We start from the raw sequence: 22,520 nt of genomic DNA on the forward strand, positions 1-22,520 counted from the left end.
ATGATGGGAAAGAGAAATTAGATATGAGCCAATTGGAGACTTCCGGAAAGTAGCAGGTAAGTCAGGTATGTTAGATTGACATAATTATCAAATGCTTTACACTGTAATGAGCTTAGCTTTTCTTGGAATCTGGCCTCTCTGTCACTTATTTTTCAGGTTTATCAAATAGGACGCAATTACTTTTCTCTCATCACACTCAGGCAGACAGACTCCCTCTGGAACCATCATATACAGCTCATGCATCAACATGGGCTATGGGGAGATGGGGGATAAAGACAGATTACATGGGGCTTCTAAATTCTGTTAAAATATGTATGTCTTTGAAAGCCTGTTTGTACTGTGGTGTGTGTCTCTGTATGAATTTTATGTGTTTCCAACAGAGAGACTAATTAGAAGGCAGAGAATATGCATGACACGGCGCAGGCAGTTTAAAGATACATTACCAAAAAGACTGCTGGGCCTCTGAACATGCAGCTAGAAATATTCAGCCTCTGGCAGAGCAGAGGGAAAAAAACATTGGAGAGTCCATGGATTTGTGGAAGAAAAATACACAGAGTTTATATATATTCACACTAGTCCCATTACTTTGGGGTAGTTATATACAAAGCATCAGCAACAGGAGAGGAGACAGTAGCATGAGCAGGTGGAGGCTGCGTGCCAGATGATCGGCGTCCCCTCTTAGAGACTCTTGGTTGATCTCTTCCTGGTTGGGTGAGCCGTGCGGGGAGACCGAGGCTACTGGGTGGTTGTTGCGGTTGGAGCACATGTCGTACAGGTTTCCGGAGAATTGCATCTTCTTAGATTCTTGCCGGAGAGATTCCCAGACAGCTGCCGCTTCATCCGGACAGCCAGCCATTGCAACATTGGCACAGTCATGAAACTCATCCCAGGATCTGCAGAAGAAGGGGGACAGCATTCAAAAACAAGATAACACTTTCATCCAGAGCAAAAACTGAGGTTAAAGTAAGCCATAACATTAGCTTTTCATTGGAAAATAGTACAGCTTGAATTGCTCAAGGAAAAGTCTCTGAGTTAAGGACAGCTGAGTGTGATGGATCGCTGAAACCTGTGTTGTGTTGTATGTCGTAAATATTTGCCTTTCCAGATATGTGGCAAAAGAAAATGCAGTCACACTTGGGTGCATGAGATCACTGGGAGACCCACACAGCTTGGTAAATCGGCATCTCGTGGTCCTGTGTCTACATTTACTTTACCAACACTTCCAGGGGAGTCTGACCAGAGCCCAGTTTGATGACCTGTTAGCTCGGTCAGACTTGGCTTAGCTTGAGTTTCTTGAATGCAAAACAATTAGTCATTCTGTTTCAGCTGCAGACCAGTCCAACTGTCTGCGGTCAGGGGCAGTTTCACTGTGTCTAGAGAATCAATCATTGTTTGCAATCTGGCGCACTACAGCAGTATGAACCTAAAATACCACAGATTTAGCTGTCATTGAACTGTAATTAATGGTTTGAAAGGATACAGAAATCACTACATGATGCAGATTTGTGAAAATTAAAAGAAACTTTATTTGGTCTGACAGCAAGAGAAAACATTCAACCTAATTTTAAAGGTGCATATTTTTAGAACAGGGCTGTTTCAACTATTTCTGATGCAACCTCAGAATCGCTTTTGGTGTAACTATAGGAGCTTTGCTCAAAAGCAACTGTGCAGATGTTTCATGCTAACTATGCATCAGACTTTTATAATGAATGTCATCTTGCTGTGGGCTTTGCTTCACTGACATTAAAAACAATCCCACCAAAACAAAAATTTACTTCGTGAAGCCTATTATATTTATTTACAGCATATGTTGTTATTGTCAACACTTTAAACAAAATGTGGCCAAATTGAAGTAGCCGTAAGCTACTTTTATCTCTCCATCTCAGGTTTCAGACTGCTCTGAATGCTAGCTTTTAGCAGGGATAAAGCAATCTAATTGGTTTGCCTGTCTAGGAAGTTTTCCAGCTGCTCTGCTCAGGATCCCTCTTAAAGTTTCATCTGTCATGGCTCACGTGTTACACACAGAGGTTGCGAGTGCTGCTGGATGTTTCCACTGTTGGCCCTGGACAGGCTTCCAGAAAGCTTACCAATCAGAACAAAGTAGGAATTGGTTATTTAAAGAGACAGGAGCAAGAATGGCCTTCTCTAACAGGGGCTGAACTGAGGACTCACATAGGGCCACAATAAGATATTTTTAACAGTGAATCATCAGCTACTTTTGTGGAACCCAACTTAAAAATATATAAGTGAAAATGAGCATAGTTGTTCCTTTTTAAGTATAACACACACAAGCCAATGATAAACAAGAGACAAATGCTTATCCTGACTACTTTATTCTGCCCGGAAACAACTAATGAAGATAAAAACACACGGCTGTGAAAGTTACAGATGAAGATGCAGTGGCAGCGAAACACTGGTCCTTTCTCTCCAAAAATCAAAGTTAATCTATTTGTTTGCTCCCTTGACTTCTTTTTTTCAGTTGCCAAGAGACCATCCGCTGATCTTGACTACTGTGAGAGCAAAGGTCGCCCTGTGGGTTAGACTGAAGCGTGGAAAAAAACGTCATTAGTTCAGGGAATAGAAAAGCTGTCTGGGTGTTTGTTGAATCACTGCTGTGGTAAATCCATCAGAGGCAAAATGGACTTCTGAAACACTTTCTTACGCCTGTGTGGAGTATCAATAAGGAAAAAATGAAAAGGAGAAGATTAAAGAAGGGGAAGAAAAGATGAAGGAGAAAAACGGAAGAATTACACTCAGAGCTTTCTTGAACATAAAAATCTTTTTTTCAGTAAAACCCAGTGTTCAAATAACCTTCATTTTCACATCCAAAGTTTGCCTGACTCTAATTTGCTTCCTCCTCTCATCATGAATGATTTGGCTAAATTGTCTCGGAGGAAATAGTGATGGAGTGTTAACTAGAAGAAGAGAGATTGGAGGCTGCTAGAGAAGCAGATGGCTCTGTTCAAAAATTGCCCGACACCAAACACTAAAAGCACTTTAAGACTTTAAACATAAAAATCCATATAATCCAAATAAATCAACAGTGAACAGCATGCAGCTTTCCACCTTCTATAATAGAAGCAATGTGTGCTCATGCTTCCTCTATTAGCAGCGTCTACGTCACCTCGGCTGTTTTTTCTTTTGTCAGTACGTAGTTTCTGCTTCTGGCTGACGGATTACTCCATCAAAGCAGATTTCCCTCTCTCCGTTATGTGCAAGGAAACCATGACATGTAGCGGATCCGCTTTTGCATCTCAGCGTCCCTAACTAATTGGAATTCAACATGCTTCCTTTAGGTGAACACAAAAGCCTTTTTTGCATGAACAAACAATCATAGCAAAAGGAGTGAATCTTAACTGACCTGTCTGATTACTGTTCAACCAATCAACGATTCTCCATGTGACTGCACATGGCTCCTTTTCATCATCTGATACGAACAGACAGACAAAGCTGTGCATCTTTTTCTGTATTTAAAAAGTGCTTTAACAAATCAGACAATAGTTCAATTCAAAACAATTCAGTATGTCACACAAAGGTACACACAACAGAGACAAAGAAGTAATGTTTTGTCTCTAAGTCCAGCTGCCTCAGAGTGGAGCGCTTAAGCAGTTTGATTTATCACTGCTGTTGTTGAGGGACTGATCACCAGAAACGGATTCAGAATAATAAGTTAAATCAGTATAGAATGGGACACTCTCCTTTGTTAAAGTCCCACGTTGTTATGCCCTAAAGCCTTGTGTTATTACTAGTAGCTGTAGCTGTAGCTAACATAAACCCTCTTTTATCACAGCTCTTACAAAGTCCCTTATAGAAATAAGAAAGAGACGACATCGGCACGGAATGCAAGGACACAGAAACAAACACACTTTGTATCTCCCCCTGACAGTTCCGGGCGCACATCTTCCCTGTTTGTTTCACAGACTGTACAGAAATATAATTTTTCTTTCAGCCACTTATTGAATTTTGCGTCCGTGTCAACGCAGCGAGGAAGACCCACTCAGGAACATTCTGCGGCTTTATAAAATGACCACCACCATCACCATTGCAGACCTGGAGTCCCTTGATGACTCTGCATGCGTGTGTTTGGCTGATGTTGGACTTATAAAACACTGTAGTGGTCAGACTGTAACAGAGCGGCTGCTGAGGGAGGACGGTTGCTTAACACCTTCTGTGGGAGGAGCAGCTGCTGTGGGGTGGGGGGGCTGTGGCGTGCCAGTGTGTTTTGCGTGTGTGTGCGTTCGTTTGTGTTTCATAGACAGCGAGAGGGTGAAAAAGTCAGAAAGAGAAAGAGATGGCACCGTGTGCAGCGGTGCACTTTTTGATGTGTATGGAACAGGCTTTGTGTCTTTCCCTCTGCAGTGTGTGTGTGTGAGTGTTTTAGTGTTGATGTGTGGGTCTCTGCTCGAGTCACAGGTGGTGCAGAGACAGCAGAAACACAGTGAGGACACTGACAGACAACCAGCTGCATTCACAAAAATGAAACCTCCGGAGAGTTTGTCTGTTCTACCGCTAACATGCTGCTGCTGATATTGGAAAACTCCAAACCCCACTGCTGGGCTTATTATGGCCCGACACAGCAGTGAAAGGGATGTATGTATGGAAGAACATTTTTCTTTTAGATTTATTAGTATAGTATATATATACACTGAACAAAAATATAAACGCAACACTTTTGTTTTTGCTCCCATTTTCATGAGCTGAACTCAAAGATCTGAGACTTTTTCTATGAACACAAAAGGCCTATTTCTCTCAAATATTGTTCACAAATTTGTCCAAATCTGTGTTAGTGAGCACTTCTCCTTTGCCGAGATAATCCATCCACCTCACAGGTGTGGCATATCAAGATGCCAATTAGACAGCATGATTATTGCACAGGTGTGCCTTAGGCTGGCTACAATAAAAGGCCACTCTAAAATGTGCAATTTTACTGTATTGGGGGGGTCTGGGGGGGTCAGAAAACCAGTCAGTAACTGGTGTGACCACCATTTGCCTCACGCAGTGCAACACATCTCCTTCGCATAGAGTTGATCAGGTTGTTGATTGTGGCCTGTGGGATGTTGGTCTACTCCTCTTCAATGGCTGCGAAGTTGCTGGATATTGGCAGGAACTGGAACATGCTGTCGTATACGCCGATCCAGAGCATCCCAAACATGCTCAATGGGTGACATGTCCAGTGAGTATGCTGGCCATGCAAGAACTGGGATGTTTTCAGCTTCCAGGTATTGTGCACAGATCCTTGCAACATGGGGCAATGGGCCTCAGGATCTCGTCACAGAATCTCTGTGCATTCAAAATGCCATCAATTAAAAAATGCACCTGTGTTCGTTGTCCATAACATACGCCTGCCCATACCATAACCCCAACGCCACCATGGGCCACTCGATTCACAACAGTGAAAACCGGGATTCATCCATGAAGAGAACACCTCTCCAAATTGCCAGACGCCATCGAATCAGAGCATTTGCCCACTCAAGTCGGTTACGACGACAAACTGCAGTCAGGTCGAGACCCCGATGAGGACGACGAGCATGCAGATGATCTTCCCTGAGACGGTTTCTGACAGTTTGTGCAGAAATTGTTTGGTTATGCAAACCGATTGTTGCAGCAGCTGTCTGGGTGGCTAGTCTCAGACGATCTTGGAGGTGAAGATGCTGGATGTGGAGGTCCTGGGCTGGTGTGGTTACACGTGGTCTGCCGTTGTGAGGCCGGTTGGATGTACTGCCAAATTCTCTGAAACACCTTTGGACGGCTTATGGTAGAGAAATGAACATTCAATTCAGCAACAGCTCTGGTAGGCATTCCTGCAGTCAGCATGCCAATTGCACGCTCCCTCAAAACTTGCGAAATCTGTGGCATTGTGCTGTGTGATAAAACTGCACATTTTAGAGTGGCCTTTTATTGTGGCCAGCCTAAGGCACACCTGTGCAATAATCATGGTGTCTAATCAGCATCTTGATATGCCACACCTGTGAGGTGGATGGATTATCTCGGCAAAGGAGAAGTGCTCACTAACACAGATTTAGACAAATTGGTGAACAATATTTGAGAGAAATAGGCCTTTTGTGTTCATAGAAAAAGTCTCAGATCTTTGAGTTCAGCTCATGAAAAATGGGAGCAAAAACAAAAGTGTTGCGTTTATATTTTTGTTCAGTGTAGTTGTATTGAGATTAATCACTGTAAGCATTGTTATGTGCGAGAGGCGGTTGAGACGTAATGCAATAACAACAGCATGGCTGCCACTCCCCCTGACACGTGTGTTGTGAGGGCCCATATAACGCTGTTGAAGAGATATTTTTTCATTGTTCTTTGACTTCAAAGTAACTTACAAAACAATGTGGTCATCTAAGTGTTGATTAAGTTTTATGGCTCTATGTCACAGGATAGACTAACTGACATCTGACAACCTTAAAGTGGTTATCTCGAAGATCTCAGTTTCCTTCTCTTTGGCGGCACCTATGGAGATAAACGGTACTCGCGGGAGCACACTTCCCAGATATCCAAACATTGTTGTATGTCTGACGTCCACGGTTGGCTCTGGGTGTAACTTGATTTTCCTCGCTGACAGTCGCTTTTCTTTTTAGACTGAGCATCAAATTTGTTCCTTTTTCTTTGGATTTTCTCTTATTGTTGAAGTTGTATCTGTAGTCATCGATCTTTTCTTTGTTTGTTCAGCCAAAGTAGATTACTGTTTACTCGCAACGCTTGCAGAGACCGGAAAAGCAGCAGCTTTGCACACAATTGTGTTTGTTGCATTAGCTCCGCCTGCCCTCTCTGGCAGACCAACCACTGCTGGGTGACGGAAAATGCATCTGCGAATGTCGCCACCGACACCCAGTCTGTAATACTGCAAATGCAAAGGCTTTCATCAGTGGGCCATAGGCTCAATCACCATTGTGTTACCTCATTCGGTGATAAATAGTGACTTAACATTTGTTTCAATGAAAATCTCTGAGATTATCACTTTAAACAAAGTTGTGTAAGGAAATTGGAGAGGTCAGTGGAGTGTAAGTGAGGAGAACAGACAAAAATGAAACACAGCAGAGCAGCACAATATAGCAGCAGGAACACAAGGAACAAAAAGGTACGATGTGTTCAGCTCAGCAACACAGTTTGTACCATACAAATGAGGTTACATCAGAGAAGGGAGTTTTAAAGTTTTGGGTCAGGAATCCACATGGAGTCACCTAATATGCAAATGCAGCTTTTAGGAGACTGACAAGTAAAGTCAATATTTGTACAGCTCTTGAGGACCTGAATCATTTAGAAGCATTGTCAGGGGGTCACTTGAAAATGGTGCCTGGAAGAGTAGGAAAACCCATGATTGGATTATAACAGGGTACATGGAAGCCCAAGTACCCAAGATGGTCTTATTTGTCAGAACACAACACGGATGTAAAAGTAATTTGTCTAAAATATCCATTATGTGGCTCTTTTTTCACATCCTACACGAACCTTGGGGAGCCTTGTGACTATTCTTTCCAAGGTTGATGCTCTATAATGATGAAAAAAAAAACTGTTGCAGCCCCTCAGCTCCAGCGAGTTACAATAAAGTGACAATAATTCAGCAATTTGTGAGCTTTATATTAAAATAATCACACTTCAGTTGCAGCGGTCTTCATCAAGGTTAGGAGGCTTCCTGCAGCTCTTTGAAGAGAGAAAAATCTTTACATTTCTCACTCAGCCAAGACTTGTTCGACATGTGGCTGCGGCAGTGACTCAGCAGTATGTTTAAGCAAATGAGTATTTATTTCATAAGGAATTTGGGAGCAGCAGAAGCTACACAGATCTATAATCGCACTTTCTATGACAGCTTTTTGTCAAAGGGAAAAATTGAGGACTGAAACTGCATCTTTAAATTGTTTCTAAATCTACACAATAACCATAAAAAATCACAGAACTCAGTATATGTTGGGGTCTTTTTATGGAGCCTAACTGCTGCATCTTAAATGAGCTGAAAGCGGGACAGTAAAAAAGAAACGCAGCAATGAGATGCAATGAAAGCCTTATCTAAATCTGTGGAGGATACACATATAAAGGCCAAATGAAAAGGTTGCTGTAAAAAAAGACTTACTGTGTGTGTGTGTGTGTGTGTGTGTGTGTGTGTGTGTGTGTGTGTGTAATTTGTTTATTAGTACTCCTGGCATACCCAGCTTTAATTTATCCTATGATTTAACATCACACATAATTAGTCATGACGAGCTTTTAGGGCTCCTCAGTCTCCCTGTAAATAGCTTGTCTTCCAGTCACAGGTGTTACTGCAGCCAAGACTGAACAGAGTAGGTGGCCCATAAAACTTCCACGTCAGGACCACCACACCCAGCCTCATCTTTCTAATATACTAATAATTAATGCTTTTAAAGCCTTCCTCCAAAAGGCCATGAAGGGGAGTCATATTGATGCATGAGGCGGAGAAAGCGCAGCTGGCACAAACCCAAGCCTTCTTCCCATTTATACAAGACTAGAATTACAACGTCTGATTACTATATCAAATATTCAAACCGTAACCGTAACTTTAGGGAACTTATTTTCATATCCTTTCAACCCTTTAAACTTTTCCTTAATGTAAACTGAACCTTTCCCTCTGTATTTAAAGCTGCAGCAAAAGGTTACTGTTTAATTCTATTGTCCCTAATTCCTCTGTTTCTTTAGCCTCAAATATTTCCTTTTCACCTCACCTACTGTGGATCCACAGTGAATGATTGCAACTGCATAAAGTCTATTGTGAATATGAGGAATAAAAGCAGTGCGGCACTCATGGGAGAGCTTTGACAATGGAGCAGCCTTGGCCTAGATGCAAATCATCCCCTCTTATTCAGACTACACTGTAGCGTGCATGTGTGCGTGTGCACGTTTGAGTGTGCATGTGTGTGTGCACATGCATGAGCATCTTTCGAGGGGAGTGCTGTTCTACCTCCTCATTAGGTGGCTGAGATAGAAGCGCTAAAACCATGTTCCTGAGTGGAGAGAGGGAGGGAGGGAGCAGAAAAGAAAAACAGAGTAGAGGAGTAAAGAGAGGTGAAAAAAGACAAGAGCAAGGGAGAGGAAGGGAAAGAGAGAGGGAACAAAGAGGAGGGAGAAAGAAAGGGAAGAAAGGGATAAGAGAGTGAAAAATAAAGGAAAGCAGAAGTGAGGCGAGGACACAGAAAGTGTAGATTGGGGAGAAGTGTGTATGTGGACATGTGGATTGTGTGTGTACGTACGTGTGTGTGTGTGTGTGTGTGTGTGTGTGTGTGTGTGTGTGATAGAGATAGAGAGAGAGAGAGCTCTTATGTCCCTGCATCAGGCAACACTCGCACTAAGGTGGCTGGGTTGCAGGATTAGTAGTTTAATTGGTACCTTAAGGAATAGAAGAGACTTAACAACAGCGGAGTGATACCATGGGTGGGCTGCAGGGCCATAGTGACACACACACACACACACACACACACACACACACACACACATTAAGACACATACAAAATGACCAAAAACCCTCCCATTCCATAATTCAAGCGAACAGATAAAACCAAATTCTGCTTCGAAAATAAAAAAAAGAATAAATCCACAATTTTAATGGCAGATACTTTTATGGATTAAGCTTTTTTTTTTTTTACTGCAGTAAGAGCCTTATCATTTTTTTATTCTACGTTTCGTTCAGGATGACTAGTGTAGATTCTAGATGCAATTCACCCTGACCTATCAGTGGTCAAGTTTGGCATTCAGAAGAACAAAACACTTTCAGGAAGAGAATGAGATGAAATGTTATTTCAGTTTGCTAACATGTTCACAAGGACACAGCTAGTAAGCACTAAATACAAATTACAGTCGGGGCTTTATGGGCTGATGAATGGAAGGGACTGCCTCTTGTATAGCACTTTTCTAGTCTTACGATCACTCAAGGCGCTTTTACACTACACGTTACATTCACCCTTTCACACTCACATTTATACACTGCATAAAGTGGGCAGCTGTCAATCAGTCTTCACATTCACACACCAATGGCTATGCCACCAGGAGCAATTGGGGGTTCAGTGTCCTGCCCAAGGACACTTCAACATGTAGACTGAGGGAGTTTGGGATCAAACCACCAACCTTCTTACAATCCATCCAATAGTTTGATATTTAACAGGATAAGTACAAATCTTGGCCTGCTTATGGCACAAGGAAAAAGTCAGAGTCACTAAAGTCATTAAGGTTCATCCATTGGGGACAATGAACGGGTTTGTTAATTTAATTACAAACCGTCTCATAGGTAGTAAGAATTGCCACCTAAAACAAAAATTTCAACTTTGTCGTGCCGCTAAAGTAAAAGGTCACAGGGTCACCAAAGACTGCCAAAGTGTTTATCTTCTGGTCACTGTACTGTAAATGTCTGGACAGAGTTGTTGAGACATTTCAGTCTGGATCAAAATGCAGAACATACTGACCAAAAAAACAATGGCTTCCCAAAAGCCACGCTGCCTGCACGGATAAAAATAAGAGAAACAGCTAAGTTGAAAGAGTGCAATAAAGCTTGATACTGCATGGAGAGGCTCGCACATGCACGCATACTCACAGGAGGATATCTTTAACTACATTAGGTTTTCCTTAAGGACGATACACTTTGTATCAATCAATGTGAATGTGTCAAGAACAAAGGGAAGTCCTCCCTGGATTCCCTGGAGTCACACGGTGAGCTGAGTGAGAACATCTGCCTGTAAACTAATCTAAAGCCTATTAGCTGTATTATCTGGAGCGTGTATGCTGTTGCTGCCGGGTCATGCTCTTTAGTCTCATTCATAATGTACAGAGAAAAGAGTGCACTTCACAATTCCTTTTATATCACAGTAAATAACTACTTAACCTGTCAGCTCTGCACACAACACCTTTGTTTGATTGTTAGGTCTACTTTAACATCTTTGTTTAACCTCCCAGCATCTGTGTACGGTCTGCTCAGATGAGGTCAGTATGATATTGATACTATGAAAACTCCCCATGACAGACACACTGCGCTCAGATCAGCGATCCTATTCTGAGACCCTTCGCAGATAAACGCCTCCTTTTTGGTCGAGAGGATACGGCTTCTCTGAAGATGGATGATAGAGGTATGTATAAATAGAGTGGTGAGATGATGATAGAGACAGAGAGAGGAATGATGGATTGACCCAGGATATAGAGAAATGGAGCGGTGAAAAAAGAAAGATGTTCTACATCTTTAATCAGCGTCATCAGGCCTCCAGCCGAAACAAAAAGGGGCTAAAAAGAGAGCTGCAGATGGAAGATATGCTGGAGAGATGAAGAGACAGTGCTGAAAGTAAGTATGCCTTTCAATTTAAATCAAACTGAAATCAAAATTCTAGGAAATCTGTACATCCTTGGCCTTTTTCCTGACTTTTTCAAAATTGTAATTACCAAAGACTTCCAGAAATTAATATTTTATTAAATACTCTCCAATGACAAACTCCATATATTCATTTGTTGTGCTGGGGTGCTGAATATTTGGTTAAATGATTATGTGGTGGTGTATTTGTGCCACTGGGCACAAGATAGTTTATAACTGAAGGGAAGATATGAGTATTTTTCCGATGGTTAGATCAAACCACTCATAAGTGTAACTTTTTGGGAGTTCTGCCAGTAGCATTTAAGTTCATCACAAAGAGTGGCTGAATGTGTTTTTTAAGTGAATACGTGTATTTCAGTTCCAACAGCTTGATATAAAAATGTTACCTTTGTGTGACCTAAAAAATTTAATTGTCTACTAACACTGTCTGTAAAAAATATTTCAACACTATTACTATAGTCAGCAGTGAATCAGGTACATGGCTGTCCAGTGATACACCTTGCTACATACTGGGTCACATGTTCTAGTCGAGCTGCGACAGGGATGAGTCTTTTGTTTTTAACTGGATGACCCTGACTCACTCTAGGCAGGAAGCTGTGTTACACACTGTTAAACTGGTATTATCTGTTTAATCTGGGTTTTAGAATAAATATATTTCCATAATCTGAAAGGGAGGACTAAATGGTAAAGGTGCATGCTGCCCTTTACAGACATCAGGGTCAAATTAATGGTGTATAAAACAAATAGTACCCTGAACAAGATAAACATGTTGGGCAGGATTTCTCCTTCAGTTGAGGCAATCTTGCGGCAATCTAGCAGTTATGCAGCATAACTCACTGTTATCATTTTGTCCTGCATAAATATAATGCTCAATATCCTTTACATATAATTCCAGTGAGTAAAATACATTTTGATTAGAATTATATGGGGAATTCTCTGTGGAATATTAAAATTTAGTTGCAAAAATGTAGGTAGAAGTCGAAGAAATGTCTTTGCAACATCTGTAATATCATGTTCTCTTTTACAGCGAGCTGAGAGCAGAACAGATCTACTCACTGCTGCTCTCGTCAGAGCACAAAGTACACTCTGCAGAATTCCCTGTTCGATTCAAACGATACGTACAGGCAGCTCACTGTCTCAGCAGTGTCCTCTTAATTATGCATGTAACAATACTGAAGAGTCCAATTTAACATACCGTAATACCTTTAAAGCCCCAGGATATACACCTACACATTCTAAAGACATGCTACTGATGCTCCTTTACAACAGCAATGAAATTCAATTGCAATGGTTCAAACTATAAATAGTCCATTTATCAATTAGTCTATGTCAGAATGTATTAATGTTCACACATAGTTATTTCAGTTAATATTATTAGCATAACTGCATGTGAACTGGTCAAGTGTAAGTCCAGGGAGGGATTAGGAGGCTAGGACTTCGATCTGCACGGACACACGGCCTCTACGTGCCCTATTGATATCAGATAGCAGACTGATTTGTGGAATTGTAAAATGCTTTTCGAAACCTTTCTTCCCAAAAGCTTTGCATACTCATTTGCAGCTGAGAGAATGTGCGCTGTTTTCCCAGAGAGCTCCTGCCATTGTTTTCTAAATCCTTTCTGCCAAAGAACCTGAATACTCAAATAGTGTGATCTAACGGCCCTCTAGAGTTCAGAACTGCATATGTGAAAGATGAAACTCGGCAGATTTTCAATAGAGACAGGCTGCAGTTTAGTTCTACCCACATGAAGACAATTCATTGTTCTACATTAACTTTGTATTTCATGAGGAAGCCTCCTTGTTACTTTCATCAGCAACAGGAAATACCAGAAAAGCTGCTGTGTGTTGGGGTGCACTACCAACAGGGTGAAGTAGGGCCCTCTAAATCTGTTCAACATTTTTACACATTCTCTTGATGAAGAGTACAGAAGCAGAGTGCCCCTTAAATAAAAAGATAGCCTTTTCTTCCCTCTCCTTTTAGCTTTGGTGCAGCTATATAAGCATTTACACTTAAACTGAAAACCCTAATTTATATATCTTGCGTAAACCTTTTTGCAAATGTCACCATTTGCAGCAATTTACTACGGTGGCCCTGAGAGCTCAACGCACAGCAACTTAAGAAAACACATGCAAATACACAAAACACAGGCAAATTAAGAAAACATCTTCATCAATGTGACAACACATGCGCAGCATTTAGAAAACGAGCAGCAAATGGAAAAACGCAGCAAACAGAAAAACGTTGCAAATAGAAAAACGCAGCAAACCGAAAAATGCAGCAAATACAAAAATGCAGCAAATACAAAAACGCTGCAAATACAAAAACGCAGCAAATACAAAAATGCAGCAAATACAAAAATGCAGCAAATACAAAAATGCAGCAAATACAAAAACGCTGCAAATACAAAAACGCTGCAAATAGAAAAATGCAGCAAATAGAAAAACGCTGCAAATACAAAATCGCTGCAAATACAAAAACGCAGCAAATACAAAAATGCAGCAAATACAAAAACGCTGCAAATAGAAAGACGCAGCAAATAGAAAAACGACAACGGAAACTGTTTCCGGGGGACAATAAAAAGTGATGAACTTGACCGCAAACAGCTGGGACACGGTTGTTGTTGTGCTTCATGATCACAATGTTAAAACAAACCAACATATTACATTTTAGCACATTTTCCAACACCACTGACGAATAGCCGAAATGAGTCACAAACTATGGCAACAACAACAACCGTGTCCCAGCTGTTTGCGGTCGAGTTCATCACTTTTTATTGTCCCCCGGAAACAGTTTCTGTTGTCGTTTTTCTATTTGCTGCGTTTTTCTATTTGCTGCATTTTTGTATTTGCAGCGTTTTTCTGTTTGCTGCGTTTTTCTGTTTGCTGCATTTTTGTATTTGCTGCATTTTTCGGTTTGCTGCGTTTTTCTATTTGCTGCTCGTTTTCTAAATGCTGCACATGTGTTGTCAAATTGATGAAGATGTTTTCTTAATTTGCTTGTGTTTTGTGTATTTGCATGTGTTTTCTTAAGTTGCTGTGCGTTGAGCTCTCAGAGCCACCGTAATTTACAGTTTTTTCCACTTTTATTATAAAATTCATCGGGCCTAAAGAACCCAGAACTTAGAAGTTTTTATAAGAAAGAAAGGAAAAATGGAGCCTTTAGGAAGACAAAAGCTGATACATGCAATAAGACGTGAAGCATCAGCAGGAAAAATGAAAAAACCCTGCGATCCTGACACTCAGACAAGTTTGAAGCTAAGCTACGCAAGGCCTGTTTTTGATCTTTTTTTAGGTTAAATGAGGATCTTAACTTGTGAATGTTTAAGTATTTCACTTCCGGCCATTCAGTGGGATCAATTACTCTACAGAAGTGTGGTAAGGAGAAGGAACATGAGAAAAACTGAACACACTGAGTTTGCAATACATAACTTTCTATTCTGGTAGAAATAGAGCAATAAAATCACAGGCATTGAGTGAGTGTTTCAGCACTCTCCAGCATATTAAGGTGCAGAAGGTGTTTCCCCTCTGGTGGCCGTGGGTTTATAGAGTATGACACTTGTGTTTCTACTACACACTCAATGTCTTGGGATTTTTTTAGTCAGTGTTCTTGGGTGTGTGTGTGCGTGTGTGTGTGTGTGTGTGTGTGTGTTTAATGTAGCACTAGGTGTGTGATTACACACTGACCTGCAGATGGAGTGTATCTCGTGTGTGTCTTCGTCCTTGCGGGCGCTGTCCGTCAGACTGTCGCCCAGGGCCATCAAACACTGAGCGAATCCCTTATAGATGGAGTGACACCTTTTGGCTGAATATGCAGCAACATTGCATTGGCTCAGCACTGGAAAACAAACAGAAGCAAACATACACAAATAAAGGATTAATTGATGATTGAACTTGCTGTGAAATGTCAGCTGGAAGATAAATCATAGCTAAAGTGTCAATGCAGCAGTTAGAGAATATCCTTGTTTATAGCTGCAGCTGTTAGCCCAGAGTGAGATCAGACAAGTGTGCAAATAAATAGAACTGGTTTGCAGTGGGTGACACTGCTGTCTGCAGCGTTTTGTTTCAATGATAGACTGAGGGGTTGATAGTTATCCACAATTCACTATTCATTCCCCACTCACTCATGCAGTGTGTAAACTCTGCTGCTGATCAATGACTCCTGCTCATGGACTGATGTTTCGACTGGATGGAGAAACAGTTGACTGATCCCAGTTTAGTAGGCAGGTTTAGCAGCGATGCGAGATCCTGCTGAAAAGATTCCCGGTTTACTCAGCACAAAGCTGAAACAGTCTGTCGGCTAACTTTTCAAGTAAGGAACAACAGAGCAAGGAAGGACCAGTTTCCCTCCACTGGACACCAACACAACGACTGCAACTTTCTTCACCAGAACCACTGCTCCCCTAGCCCGGTTGAGCAACAGGATTGTCGGCCTAACAAGCTGCAACACAGCACAGCAACGCCTTTCCGTCCACGGTCTGGTAACATAACATCTGGGCAAAGCTGGAATAACTCACAGTACCGGCTAAGCAGGAATGTTTACTGTTTTGTAATGTTACTGATTTGATTTGATTTGTTACCGAGTTGTTTTGTTGTAATGTCTGTTTAGCCAGGTATTGATTGTAGTTGAGGTTACTTATGCTTACACAAAGACATAGTCTGCATCCTCAATTAACCTCTCTCTTTCCTAACCTGGCATTCTTAAGACTTACTAACATACAATATTTTGGACTGACCTTCTGACCTTCTGACCTTATGACCAGACCAAACAGCCAGGAATTAAACCTCCCAGTTCGTTTTCTGGGTCTCGACCCGTCACATGTGCTCAGTGCAAGTTGGTTGAGACAAAGGACAGGATTCAGTGGACAACCTTGAGTCGGCCATTTTATGAGTTCTCTGTCTCTCCTATTTGCCACTGAAGACATGTGGCCTCTTAATGGACACATTCTCCATTTTGATCTCTTCCTGTCCTGAGACAGACACACCCTTTTCTCTCTCTCTCTCTCTCACACACACACACACACACACACATGCACACACACACACACACATGCACACACACACGCGCACACACACATGCTAACACACGCACAAATGTTAACACACACAATCACGCACACATGCTAATACACATGCAAACACACACGCGCACACATGCTAACACACACACACACACACACACATGCATACGCACACACACACTCTCACACACACACACACACATTCTAGAATGTTAGAATTTCAGAGCCAAAGCCATCATCAAAGCCAGAACCCGATGATGTCATAGAATTTTAAAAAAGTTTATAAGTAAGACAGCATGCAGAGAATCTTTCAGTGCGCATCAGACCTTCAACTTGACATTTGACAAACATACCAATCAACATGCAAGGATCAGAAGACCTCAAGATATCCATCGGGAGCACACTTGGATACTTTCAGGTGGAGGCTCTCCTCGGGGAGGGCGGTTTTGGTGTGGTGACAAAATGCCGCCACATCCAAACCGACCAGTGTGTGGCCATTAAGGTCAACAAAAATGACCCCGAAACTTTTCATCAGGCAAGACAGGAAATAGCGATCCTGAAGCAGCTGCGGTCTCTGGATCCAGAGACCTGCAACATCGTGGAGTGGAATGGCTTTTTCTTCGATAAGGCTAACATCTGCCTGAACTTCGAGCTGCTGGATCAGAGCCTGTATGACTACATAGAGCAACAATGGGACCAGTGTATCCCCATGACAGATGTGAAATCGGTCTTACATCAGCTGGCCACAGCCCTTTCCCACCTGAGCTCCATGGGAATTGTGCACGCAGACCTCAAAACTGACAACGTAATGGTTGTTGACCGCCACAAGAAGCCACTGAGAGTCAAGTTGATTGACTTTGGCTTGGCGCATCCAACCTACGCTTGTCAGCCTGGTGCTTGTGTGCAGACCACCTGGTACAGAGCACCAGAAGTGTCGCTGCACGTTCCCTTTAATGAGGCCATTGACATGTGGTCTCTGGGCCTGGTGGCTGCAGAGCTGGTAACTGGATACGTTCTGTACCCCGGCAACATGGACTACGACGTGCTGAGCTTCATCGTTGCAACTCAAGGCCAGCCACCAGACCATGTGCTGGACCAGGGGATGGGGACAGAGTATTATTTCTATCCAGAAAGTGATGGCTGGAGATTCAAGACACCAGAGGAGTTTGAGTGTGACTCAGGGTTCCAACCTGCTGACACAAGACACCTCAGGCTGGAGAGTCTTGATGAACTTGAGGAGCTGATGGAGGTTAACACACAGAACAATGACCAATGTCTGTTGTTGGACCTGATTAAAAGGATGCTGCATTTAGACCCAGAGCGGCGCATCAAACCCCAGGAGGTTCTGCAGCATCCTTTCCTGTCTGACAGCCTCCCTCAGATCTCCTGTGCTGACGTCGTCATTGATGTGACTGACACTGAGGAGACAGCACCTGAGGACAGTCAGCAGCCCTCCTGGTCTCTGACAAACGGACCAGAACACGAGGACCAGATCATGACATCCTCCCTGACTGACAAACCTCAGGACAAGACCACTGACGAGAAGGCACCTGAGGACAGTCAGCAGTCCTCCTGGTCTCAGACAAAAGGACCAGAACAGGAGGACCAGAACATGACCTCCTCCCTGACTGACAAACCTCAGGACAACATAACTAAAGAGAAGGCACCTGAGGACAGTCAGCAGCCCCCCTGGTGTCAAACAACAGGACCAGAACAGGAGGAACAGAACACGACCTCCTCCCCTGATGACAAGACCACTGAGGAAGTGGAGATCCAGCCTGAGACCAAAGTAAAGAAGGTCGGCTGGTTCAGGCGCACCCTCAAAAGGATCAGGAAGACCTTCAGATCCATCTTCAAGAAGTAGGAGCAACCATCAACATATAATGTTTGATGGGCTGCACGGTGGTGTAGTGGTTAGCGCTGGCCCCTCACAGCTAGAAGGTTCCTAGTTTGAATCCCGTTTCGGACAGAGTGGGCCTTTCTGTGTGGAGTTTGCATGTTCTCCCCGTGCGTTTGTGTGGGTTTTCCCCCGGGTGCTCCGGTTTCTTCCCACAGTCCAAAGACATGCTCATTAGGTTAATTGGTGACTCTAAATTGCCCTCTAAATTGGTTTTAAAATAAAAAAAATAACTTAAACCATGCCATGTATTTGTTGAATGATTATACAAGCCTATATTGTGACCTAAATGTGTAAAGTCATTTTTAGTGAAAATAAAGGAAATCAAAGAGTACTTATTGTGTCATTTCATCAGTTAATTTACCTTATTTCCTGCTAACTGTTTGATAATAAAGGTGTCATTTCTGCTATTAAACAGATGTATTTTCATGTTCAGTGTACCTGTGTGTTTCCTCTTTTCTCAGAGTCTAAGAGTTGGACATTAACACGCCTTCATCACTGGAGATCAGTGCTTGAAGTAATAAATGCCAGTACTCCTTTTATTCACCTGTTGGCATGTTTCTTGCTAGACAAGTGAAGTGGACCTAAGTTAGTGGGGGGTCTGTAGGTCTTCCCCGCAGGAAAGTTTGACAGTCAAACACATTTTTTTCTTTCCCTTTTTCTCTGCTACAATATTTGTTATGCCGGAGTGGAGTGGATTAAAGTAAGAAACAATAAAGGGGTGCATTTATGTGCCCTAGTATCCGTTTAACATCTAGTTTGACATCCATGTTAACAGTTTCTAATGTCTTCAGAAAGCGTTTAAAATAATGACGATAGCAGCTTTAAAAATGTGTGTAATCCTTTGATTGTCAGTTCTTCCCTGTCCAATGATCATTGTAAATATCTCAAATGAATAATTCTTCATATTTGTAGTTTTTTTCCCTTTCCAGTAAAAATGGTTAATTGCAGTCAGAGCTCGTCTTGCAGATCCCTCCCTCTCTTTGGCCATGTCCAAATAGATGGTGAGAATACTTGTACCTTATTAAGTGTCCTGAAAGTATCCCACAATGACTCTTAAAAAGTAGTGTTCAGTGATTATCACTAACAGCACTATGTACCATCATACACATAGACACACACAAGATTCAGAGTCAGAATCGGGTTAACTGTCAACAAGGTTTTTTTTTTTGCATAAAAATAAAGAGAACTACAATATAAAAAATACAAAGCAGGTAAAATGCAGGAATCAAGAAGCTTAAATAAAATAAACATAAACAATATTAAAGAATGTTAATCCAATATATAGTATATTTCAAATGCATTAAAGGAGCTCTAGTTTGTGCAGGAAGTGTGCAAAGGCTTACTGTAAGATATACAGAGAGAATGTCCAAAGACTAACAAAATCACCCAAACAGTTTTCACCCACAAATACACACAGAAATACAAGACTATTCTTAGCAGCTGCTGTTTCATCCATTTACCTCCTCTGACAGATAATGTAATGTAATGTGGTCCATCCCCATCCACAGACTGATGGCTGCTATTTACTGCGACCACTGCACACACAGCTCCCAAGAATGAAAAAACAAAGCAATGAAAAGGGCAAGTATGACTTTAGATAATGATTGTCTTCCAACAGACACATTATTAACCCATTAATGTCCACAGTGTCCACACACACACACACACACACACACACTTACCCATGTAAATAGTAACGTTAGTTACAATACATGTTTTGTGTTTTACCTCTGCTTTTATTTTCTTTTTAAATAAATCATCAACAAGGTTAACACAGCTGTACCGGTTCTTATTGGCCCACATAAGAAAAATATCCAGTATTCAATTGACACATTTCTGTGATACGGATCTGAACTATTTCAATCTCACACACTCAAACCAATTTTTGGTTCAATATAGTGGACGACACGCTCTACCTTCTGAGCCACAGTTGTCTCTGTCTGCTAAGCTGGTTATATAAGGTGGGTTATTAAAGCTTTTAAGCATAAAAGCTGCCAGCTGCTGCAGAAAAAATGACACAAATGAGCGTATCTGTGAAAGTGTGAATCAAAAAGGTAAAGTTAGAATAAAAACAATGCGATTAAAGAAAAGAAAACACTTTGTGTAGCTGAGGGAAACTGCTGAGTCAGCTGATTATTCTCTTTGGTTTCATCAGCATAAGCAACCCCCATCACACCAAACGAATCATCTGATCTATTGTTTAAATTATATTATTGATTAATGCAGCTTATGAAAATGTAAATGCAGTGCCTCCAACGCTACATGCACACTAGAGAACCGCAAATAATCTTTCAGAAAAAGGTCCGACCAAGAACAACACTTCTGTGAGGTGCTGAGCAGCTCAGGTTGCTTCTTATCATTCTTATCATTTATCTTATTGTCAGTTGTGGAATAACTTTCACACACTCGCTGAGAGAGAAAAAGCAATGCAAGTTGTTTACTGTTGGATCTAAATGCGAAAAGGCAGGAAGTGACATGCATTACAATCTGTGCTGTGGCAAAGTGAGAAAGATGCATTTTCTTGGTGGTTCACAGGAAGTGGTGGAGGACAAGTACACCTACGCCCTCTGTTTGTTTTTTCATTATAATGGTTAGAAGGTTTTCTGTGTGATGTCTAAATAATATCCATCCATCCATCCATTATTTTATGGCCATTATTTTGCGGCTGTGGCTTCAGGGGTAGAGTCGGTCGTCTTTCAATCGGAAGGTCGGAGGTTCGATCCCCTGCTCCCTCAGGCTACATGTCAAAGTGTCCTTGGGCAGGACACTGAACCCCAAATTGCTCCTGGTGGCATAGCCAACAGGTATGAATGTGATAATTGATTGACAGTTGGGCACTTTACGTAGCAGCCTCTGCCATCAGTGTATAAATGTGTGTGTGAATGGGTGAATGTGACATGTAGCGTAAAAGCAGCTTTGAGTGGTCGCAAAGACTAGAAAAGTGCTTTATAAGTACAGTCCATTTACCATATTTATACCGCTTACCGCTTATCCTGTTCAGGGTCGCAGGGGGGCTGGAGCCTATCCCAGCTGTCATTGGGTGAGAGGCGGGGTACACCCTGGACTGATCGCCAGTCACCCATTCAGAGGCCCATTCAGGAAACCACTTCTCGTTTATCACTTTATGAAAAATTTGGAATAAACCCATCAAAGCTCCTCTCAGGAGTTCAGAGTAAAGCACTGAAGTGCACACTTCATGCATGCATAAACAAACATACCTCTGAGAGCCAAGTCTCACAAGTCATTTACTTTGTACAAAGCTATTTACATGTACAGCCTCTCAGCAAAGCCCAAAGCTTTTGGTTGAGTCTCACTTGAGGAGAAGTTTCTTCCAGAGAGACGTATATTTGGTTGATATAAATTGAAATAATTATTGGAACTCTTTCAATCATTTTGATGTTTTACCATCATTTACAGAGGATTGAAATGACAGAGAACTGAGCTTTCATGCACACACAGCAGTGACTAAGATCTCTTCAGGGACGTGGACACCACTGTTTGATCAGGCTGATCCTCTCTCATCCTCTGAGCAGCAGCAGACGAATGGCAGTCAGAGGCCCGAGAACACTTCAAGGGGTGGCAAAGTATCAGGAAAACAGAAGATGGAATAATTCCATTATAGACTTTTAAACAACACCCGCATCTTCAGATTTCTCAGATTTAAATCTGATGTGCTTATTGATGTTACTGTTTGTCTGGTTAGAAACAAAACGGTCTGAGTTCTGCTCCTGGAATAAGTATGGGGTTAAAGGTAATAGAATAGTTTTAATTTTAACAAGTGTCTTTAAATCATTTTAAACTCTATCTTTATTAAACCAACATCATGATATTCCCCAAACCTTGAAGTTGTAATCCCTCTTCTTATTGTGAATTAAAACCCTGTTTTTGATATTACGTATGGTCAGCAGTTGTTCTGCTACAGCTAATCAATGTGAAGAGCAGAGCTACTGTACATTCAGCAATTACCTCTCTATACAATATTTTTCAGGAAAAAGAAACATGCATGTAATCCAGTATTGATATCATTTATACCAGCCTCATTGTTTACTTTTCACTCTCTTACATCCATGTCAGAGCTCCACTCAGTTACTGCTGATGTAAACTGAACATCCTACTGTTGCAGCTTGGTGATCTCATGGTGGAATTGTTGGTCTCTGTAAACATCAAAATGAATACAGTCTAGACCTGCTCTATTTGTAAAGTGTCATGAGAGAACTTTTGTTGTGATTTGGTGCTACAGTATATAACGAAAGACTTACTTAAAAATTAAATGTACACTTCTGGGCATATGATGTAAAGTCAGA

General features: G+C 41.7%; 1 protein-coding gene across 1 annotated transcript in view; it reads right to left on the reverse strand.

Moving 5' to 3' along the window:
* Nucleotides 1–595: 595 nt before the first annotated feature.
* The window catches only part of nrn1la (neuritin 1-like a), a 66,688-nt gene continuing 44,763 nt past the window's right edge, over nucleotides 596–22,520 (reverse strand). The window contains 2 exon segments of the mRNA XM_069686140.1: nucleotides 596–893; nucleotides 14,983–15,133. Of these exon segments, the coding sequence (XP_069542241.1) occupies nucleotides 596–893; nucleotides 14,983–15,133 (449 nt within the window).

This window comes from Semicossyphus pulcher, unplaced genomic scaffold, assembly GCF_022749685.1.
Source record: "Semicossyphus pulcher isolate SPU_LCO1_2020_fin unplaced genomic scaffold, fSemPul1.0.p SCAF_8, whole genome shotgun sequence".
NCBI classification, from domain to species: domain Eukaryota; kingdom Metazoa; phylum Chordata; class Actinopteri; order Labriformes; family Labridae; genus Semicossyphus; species Semicossyphus pulcher.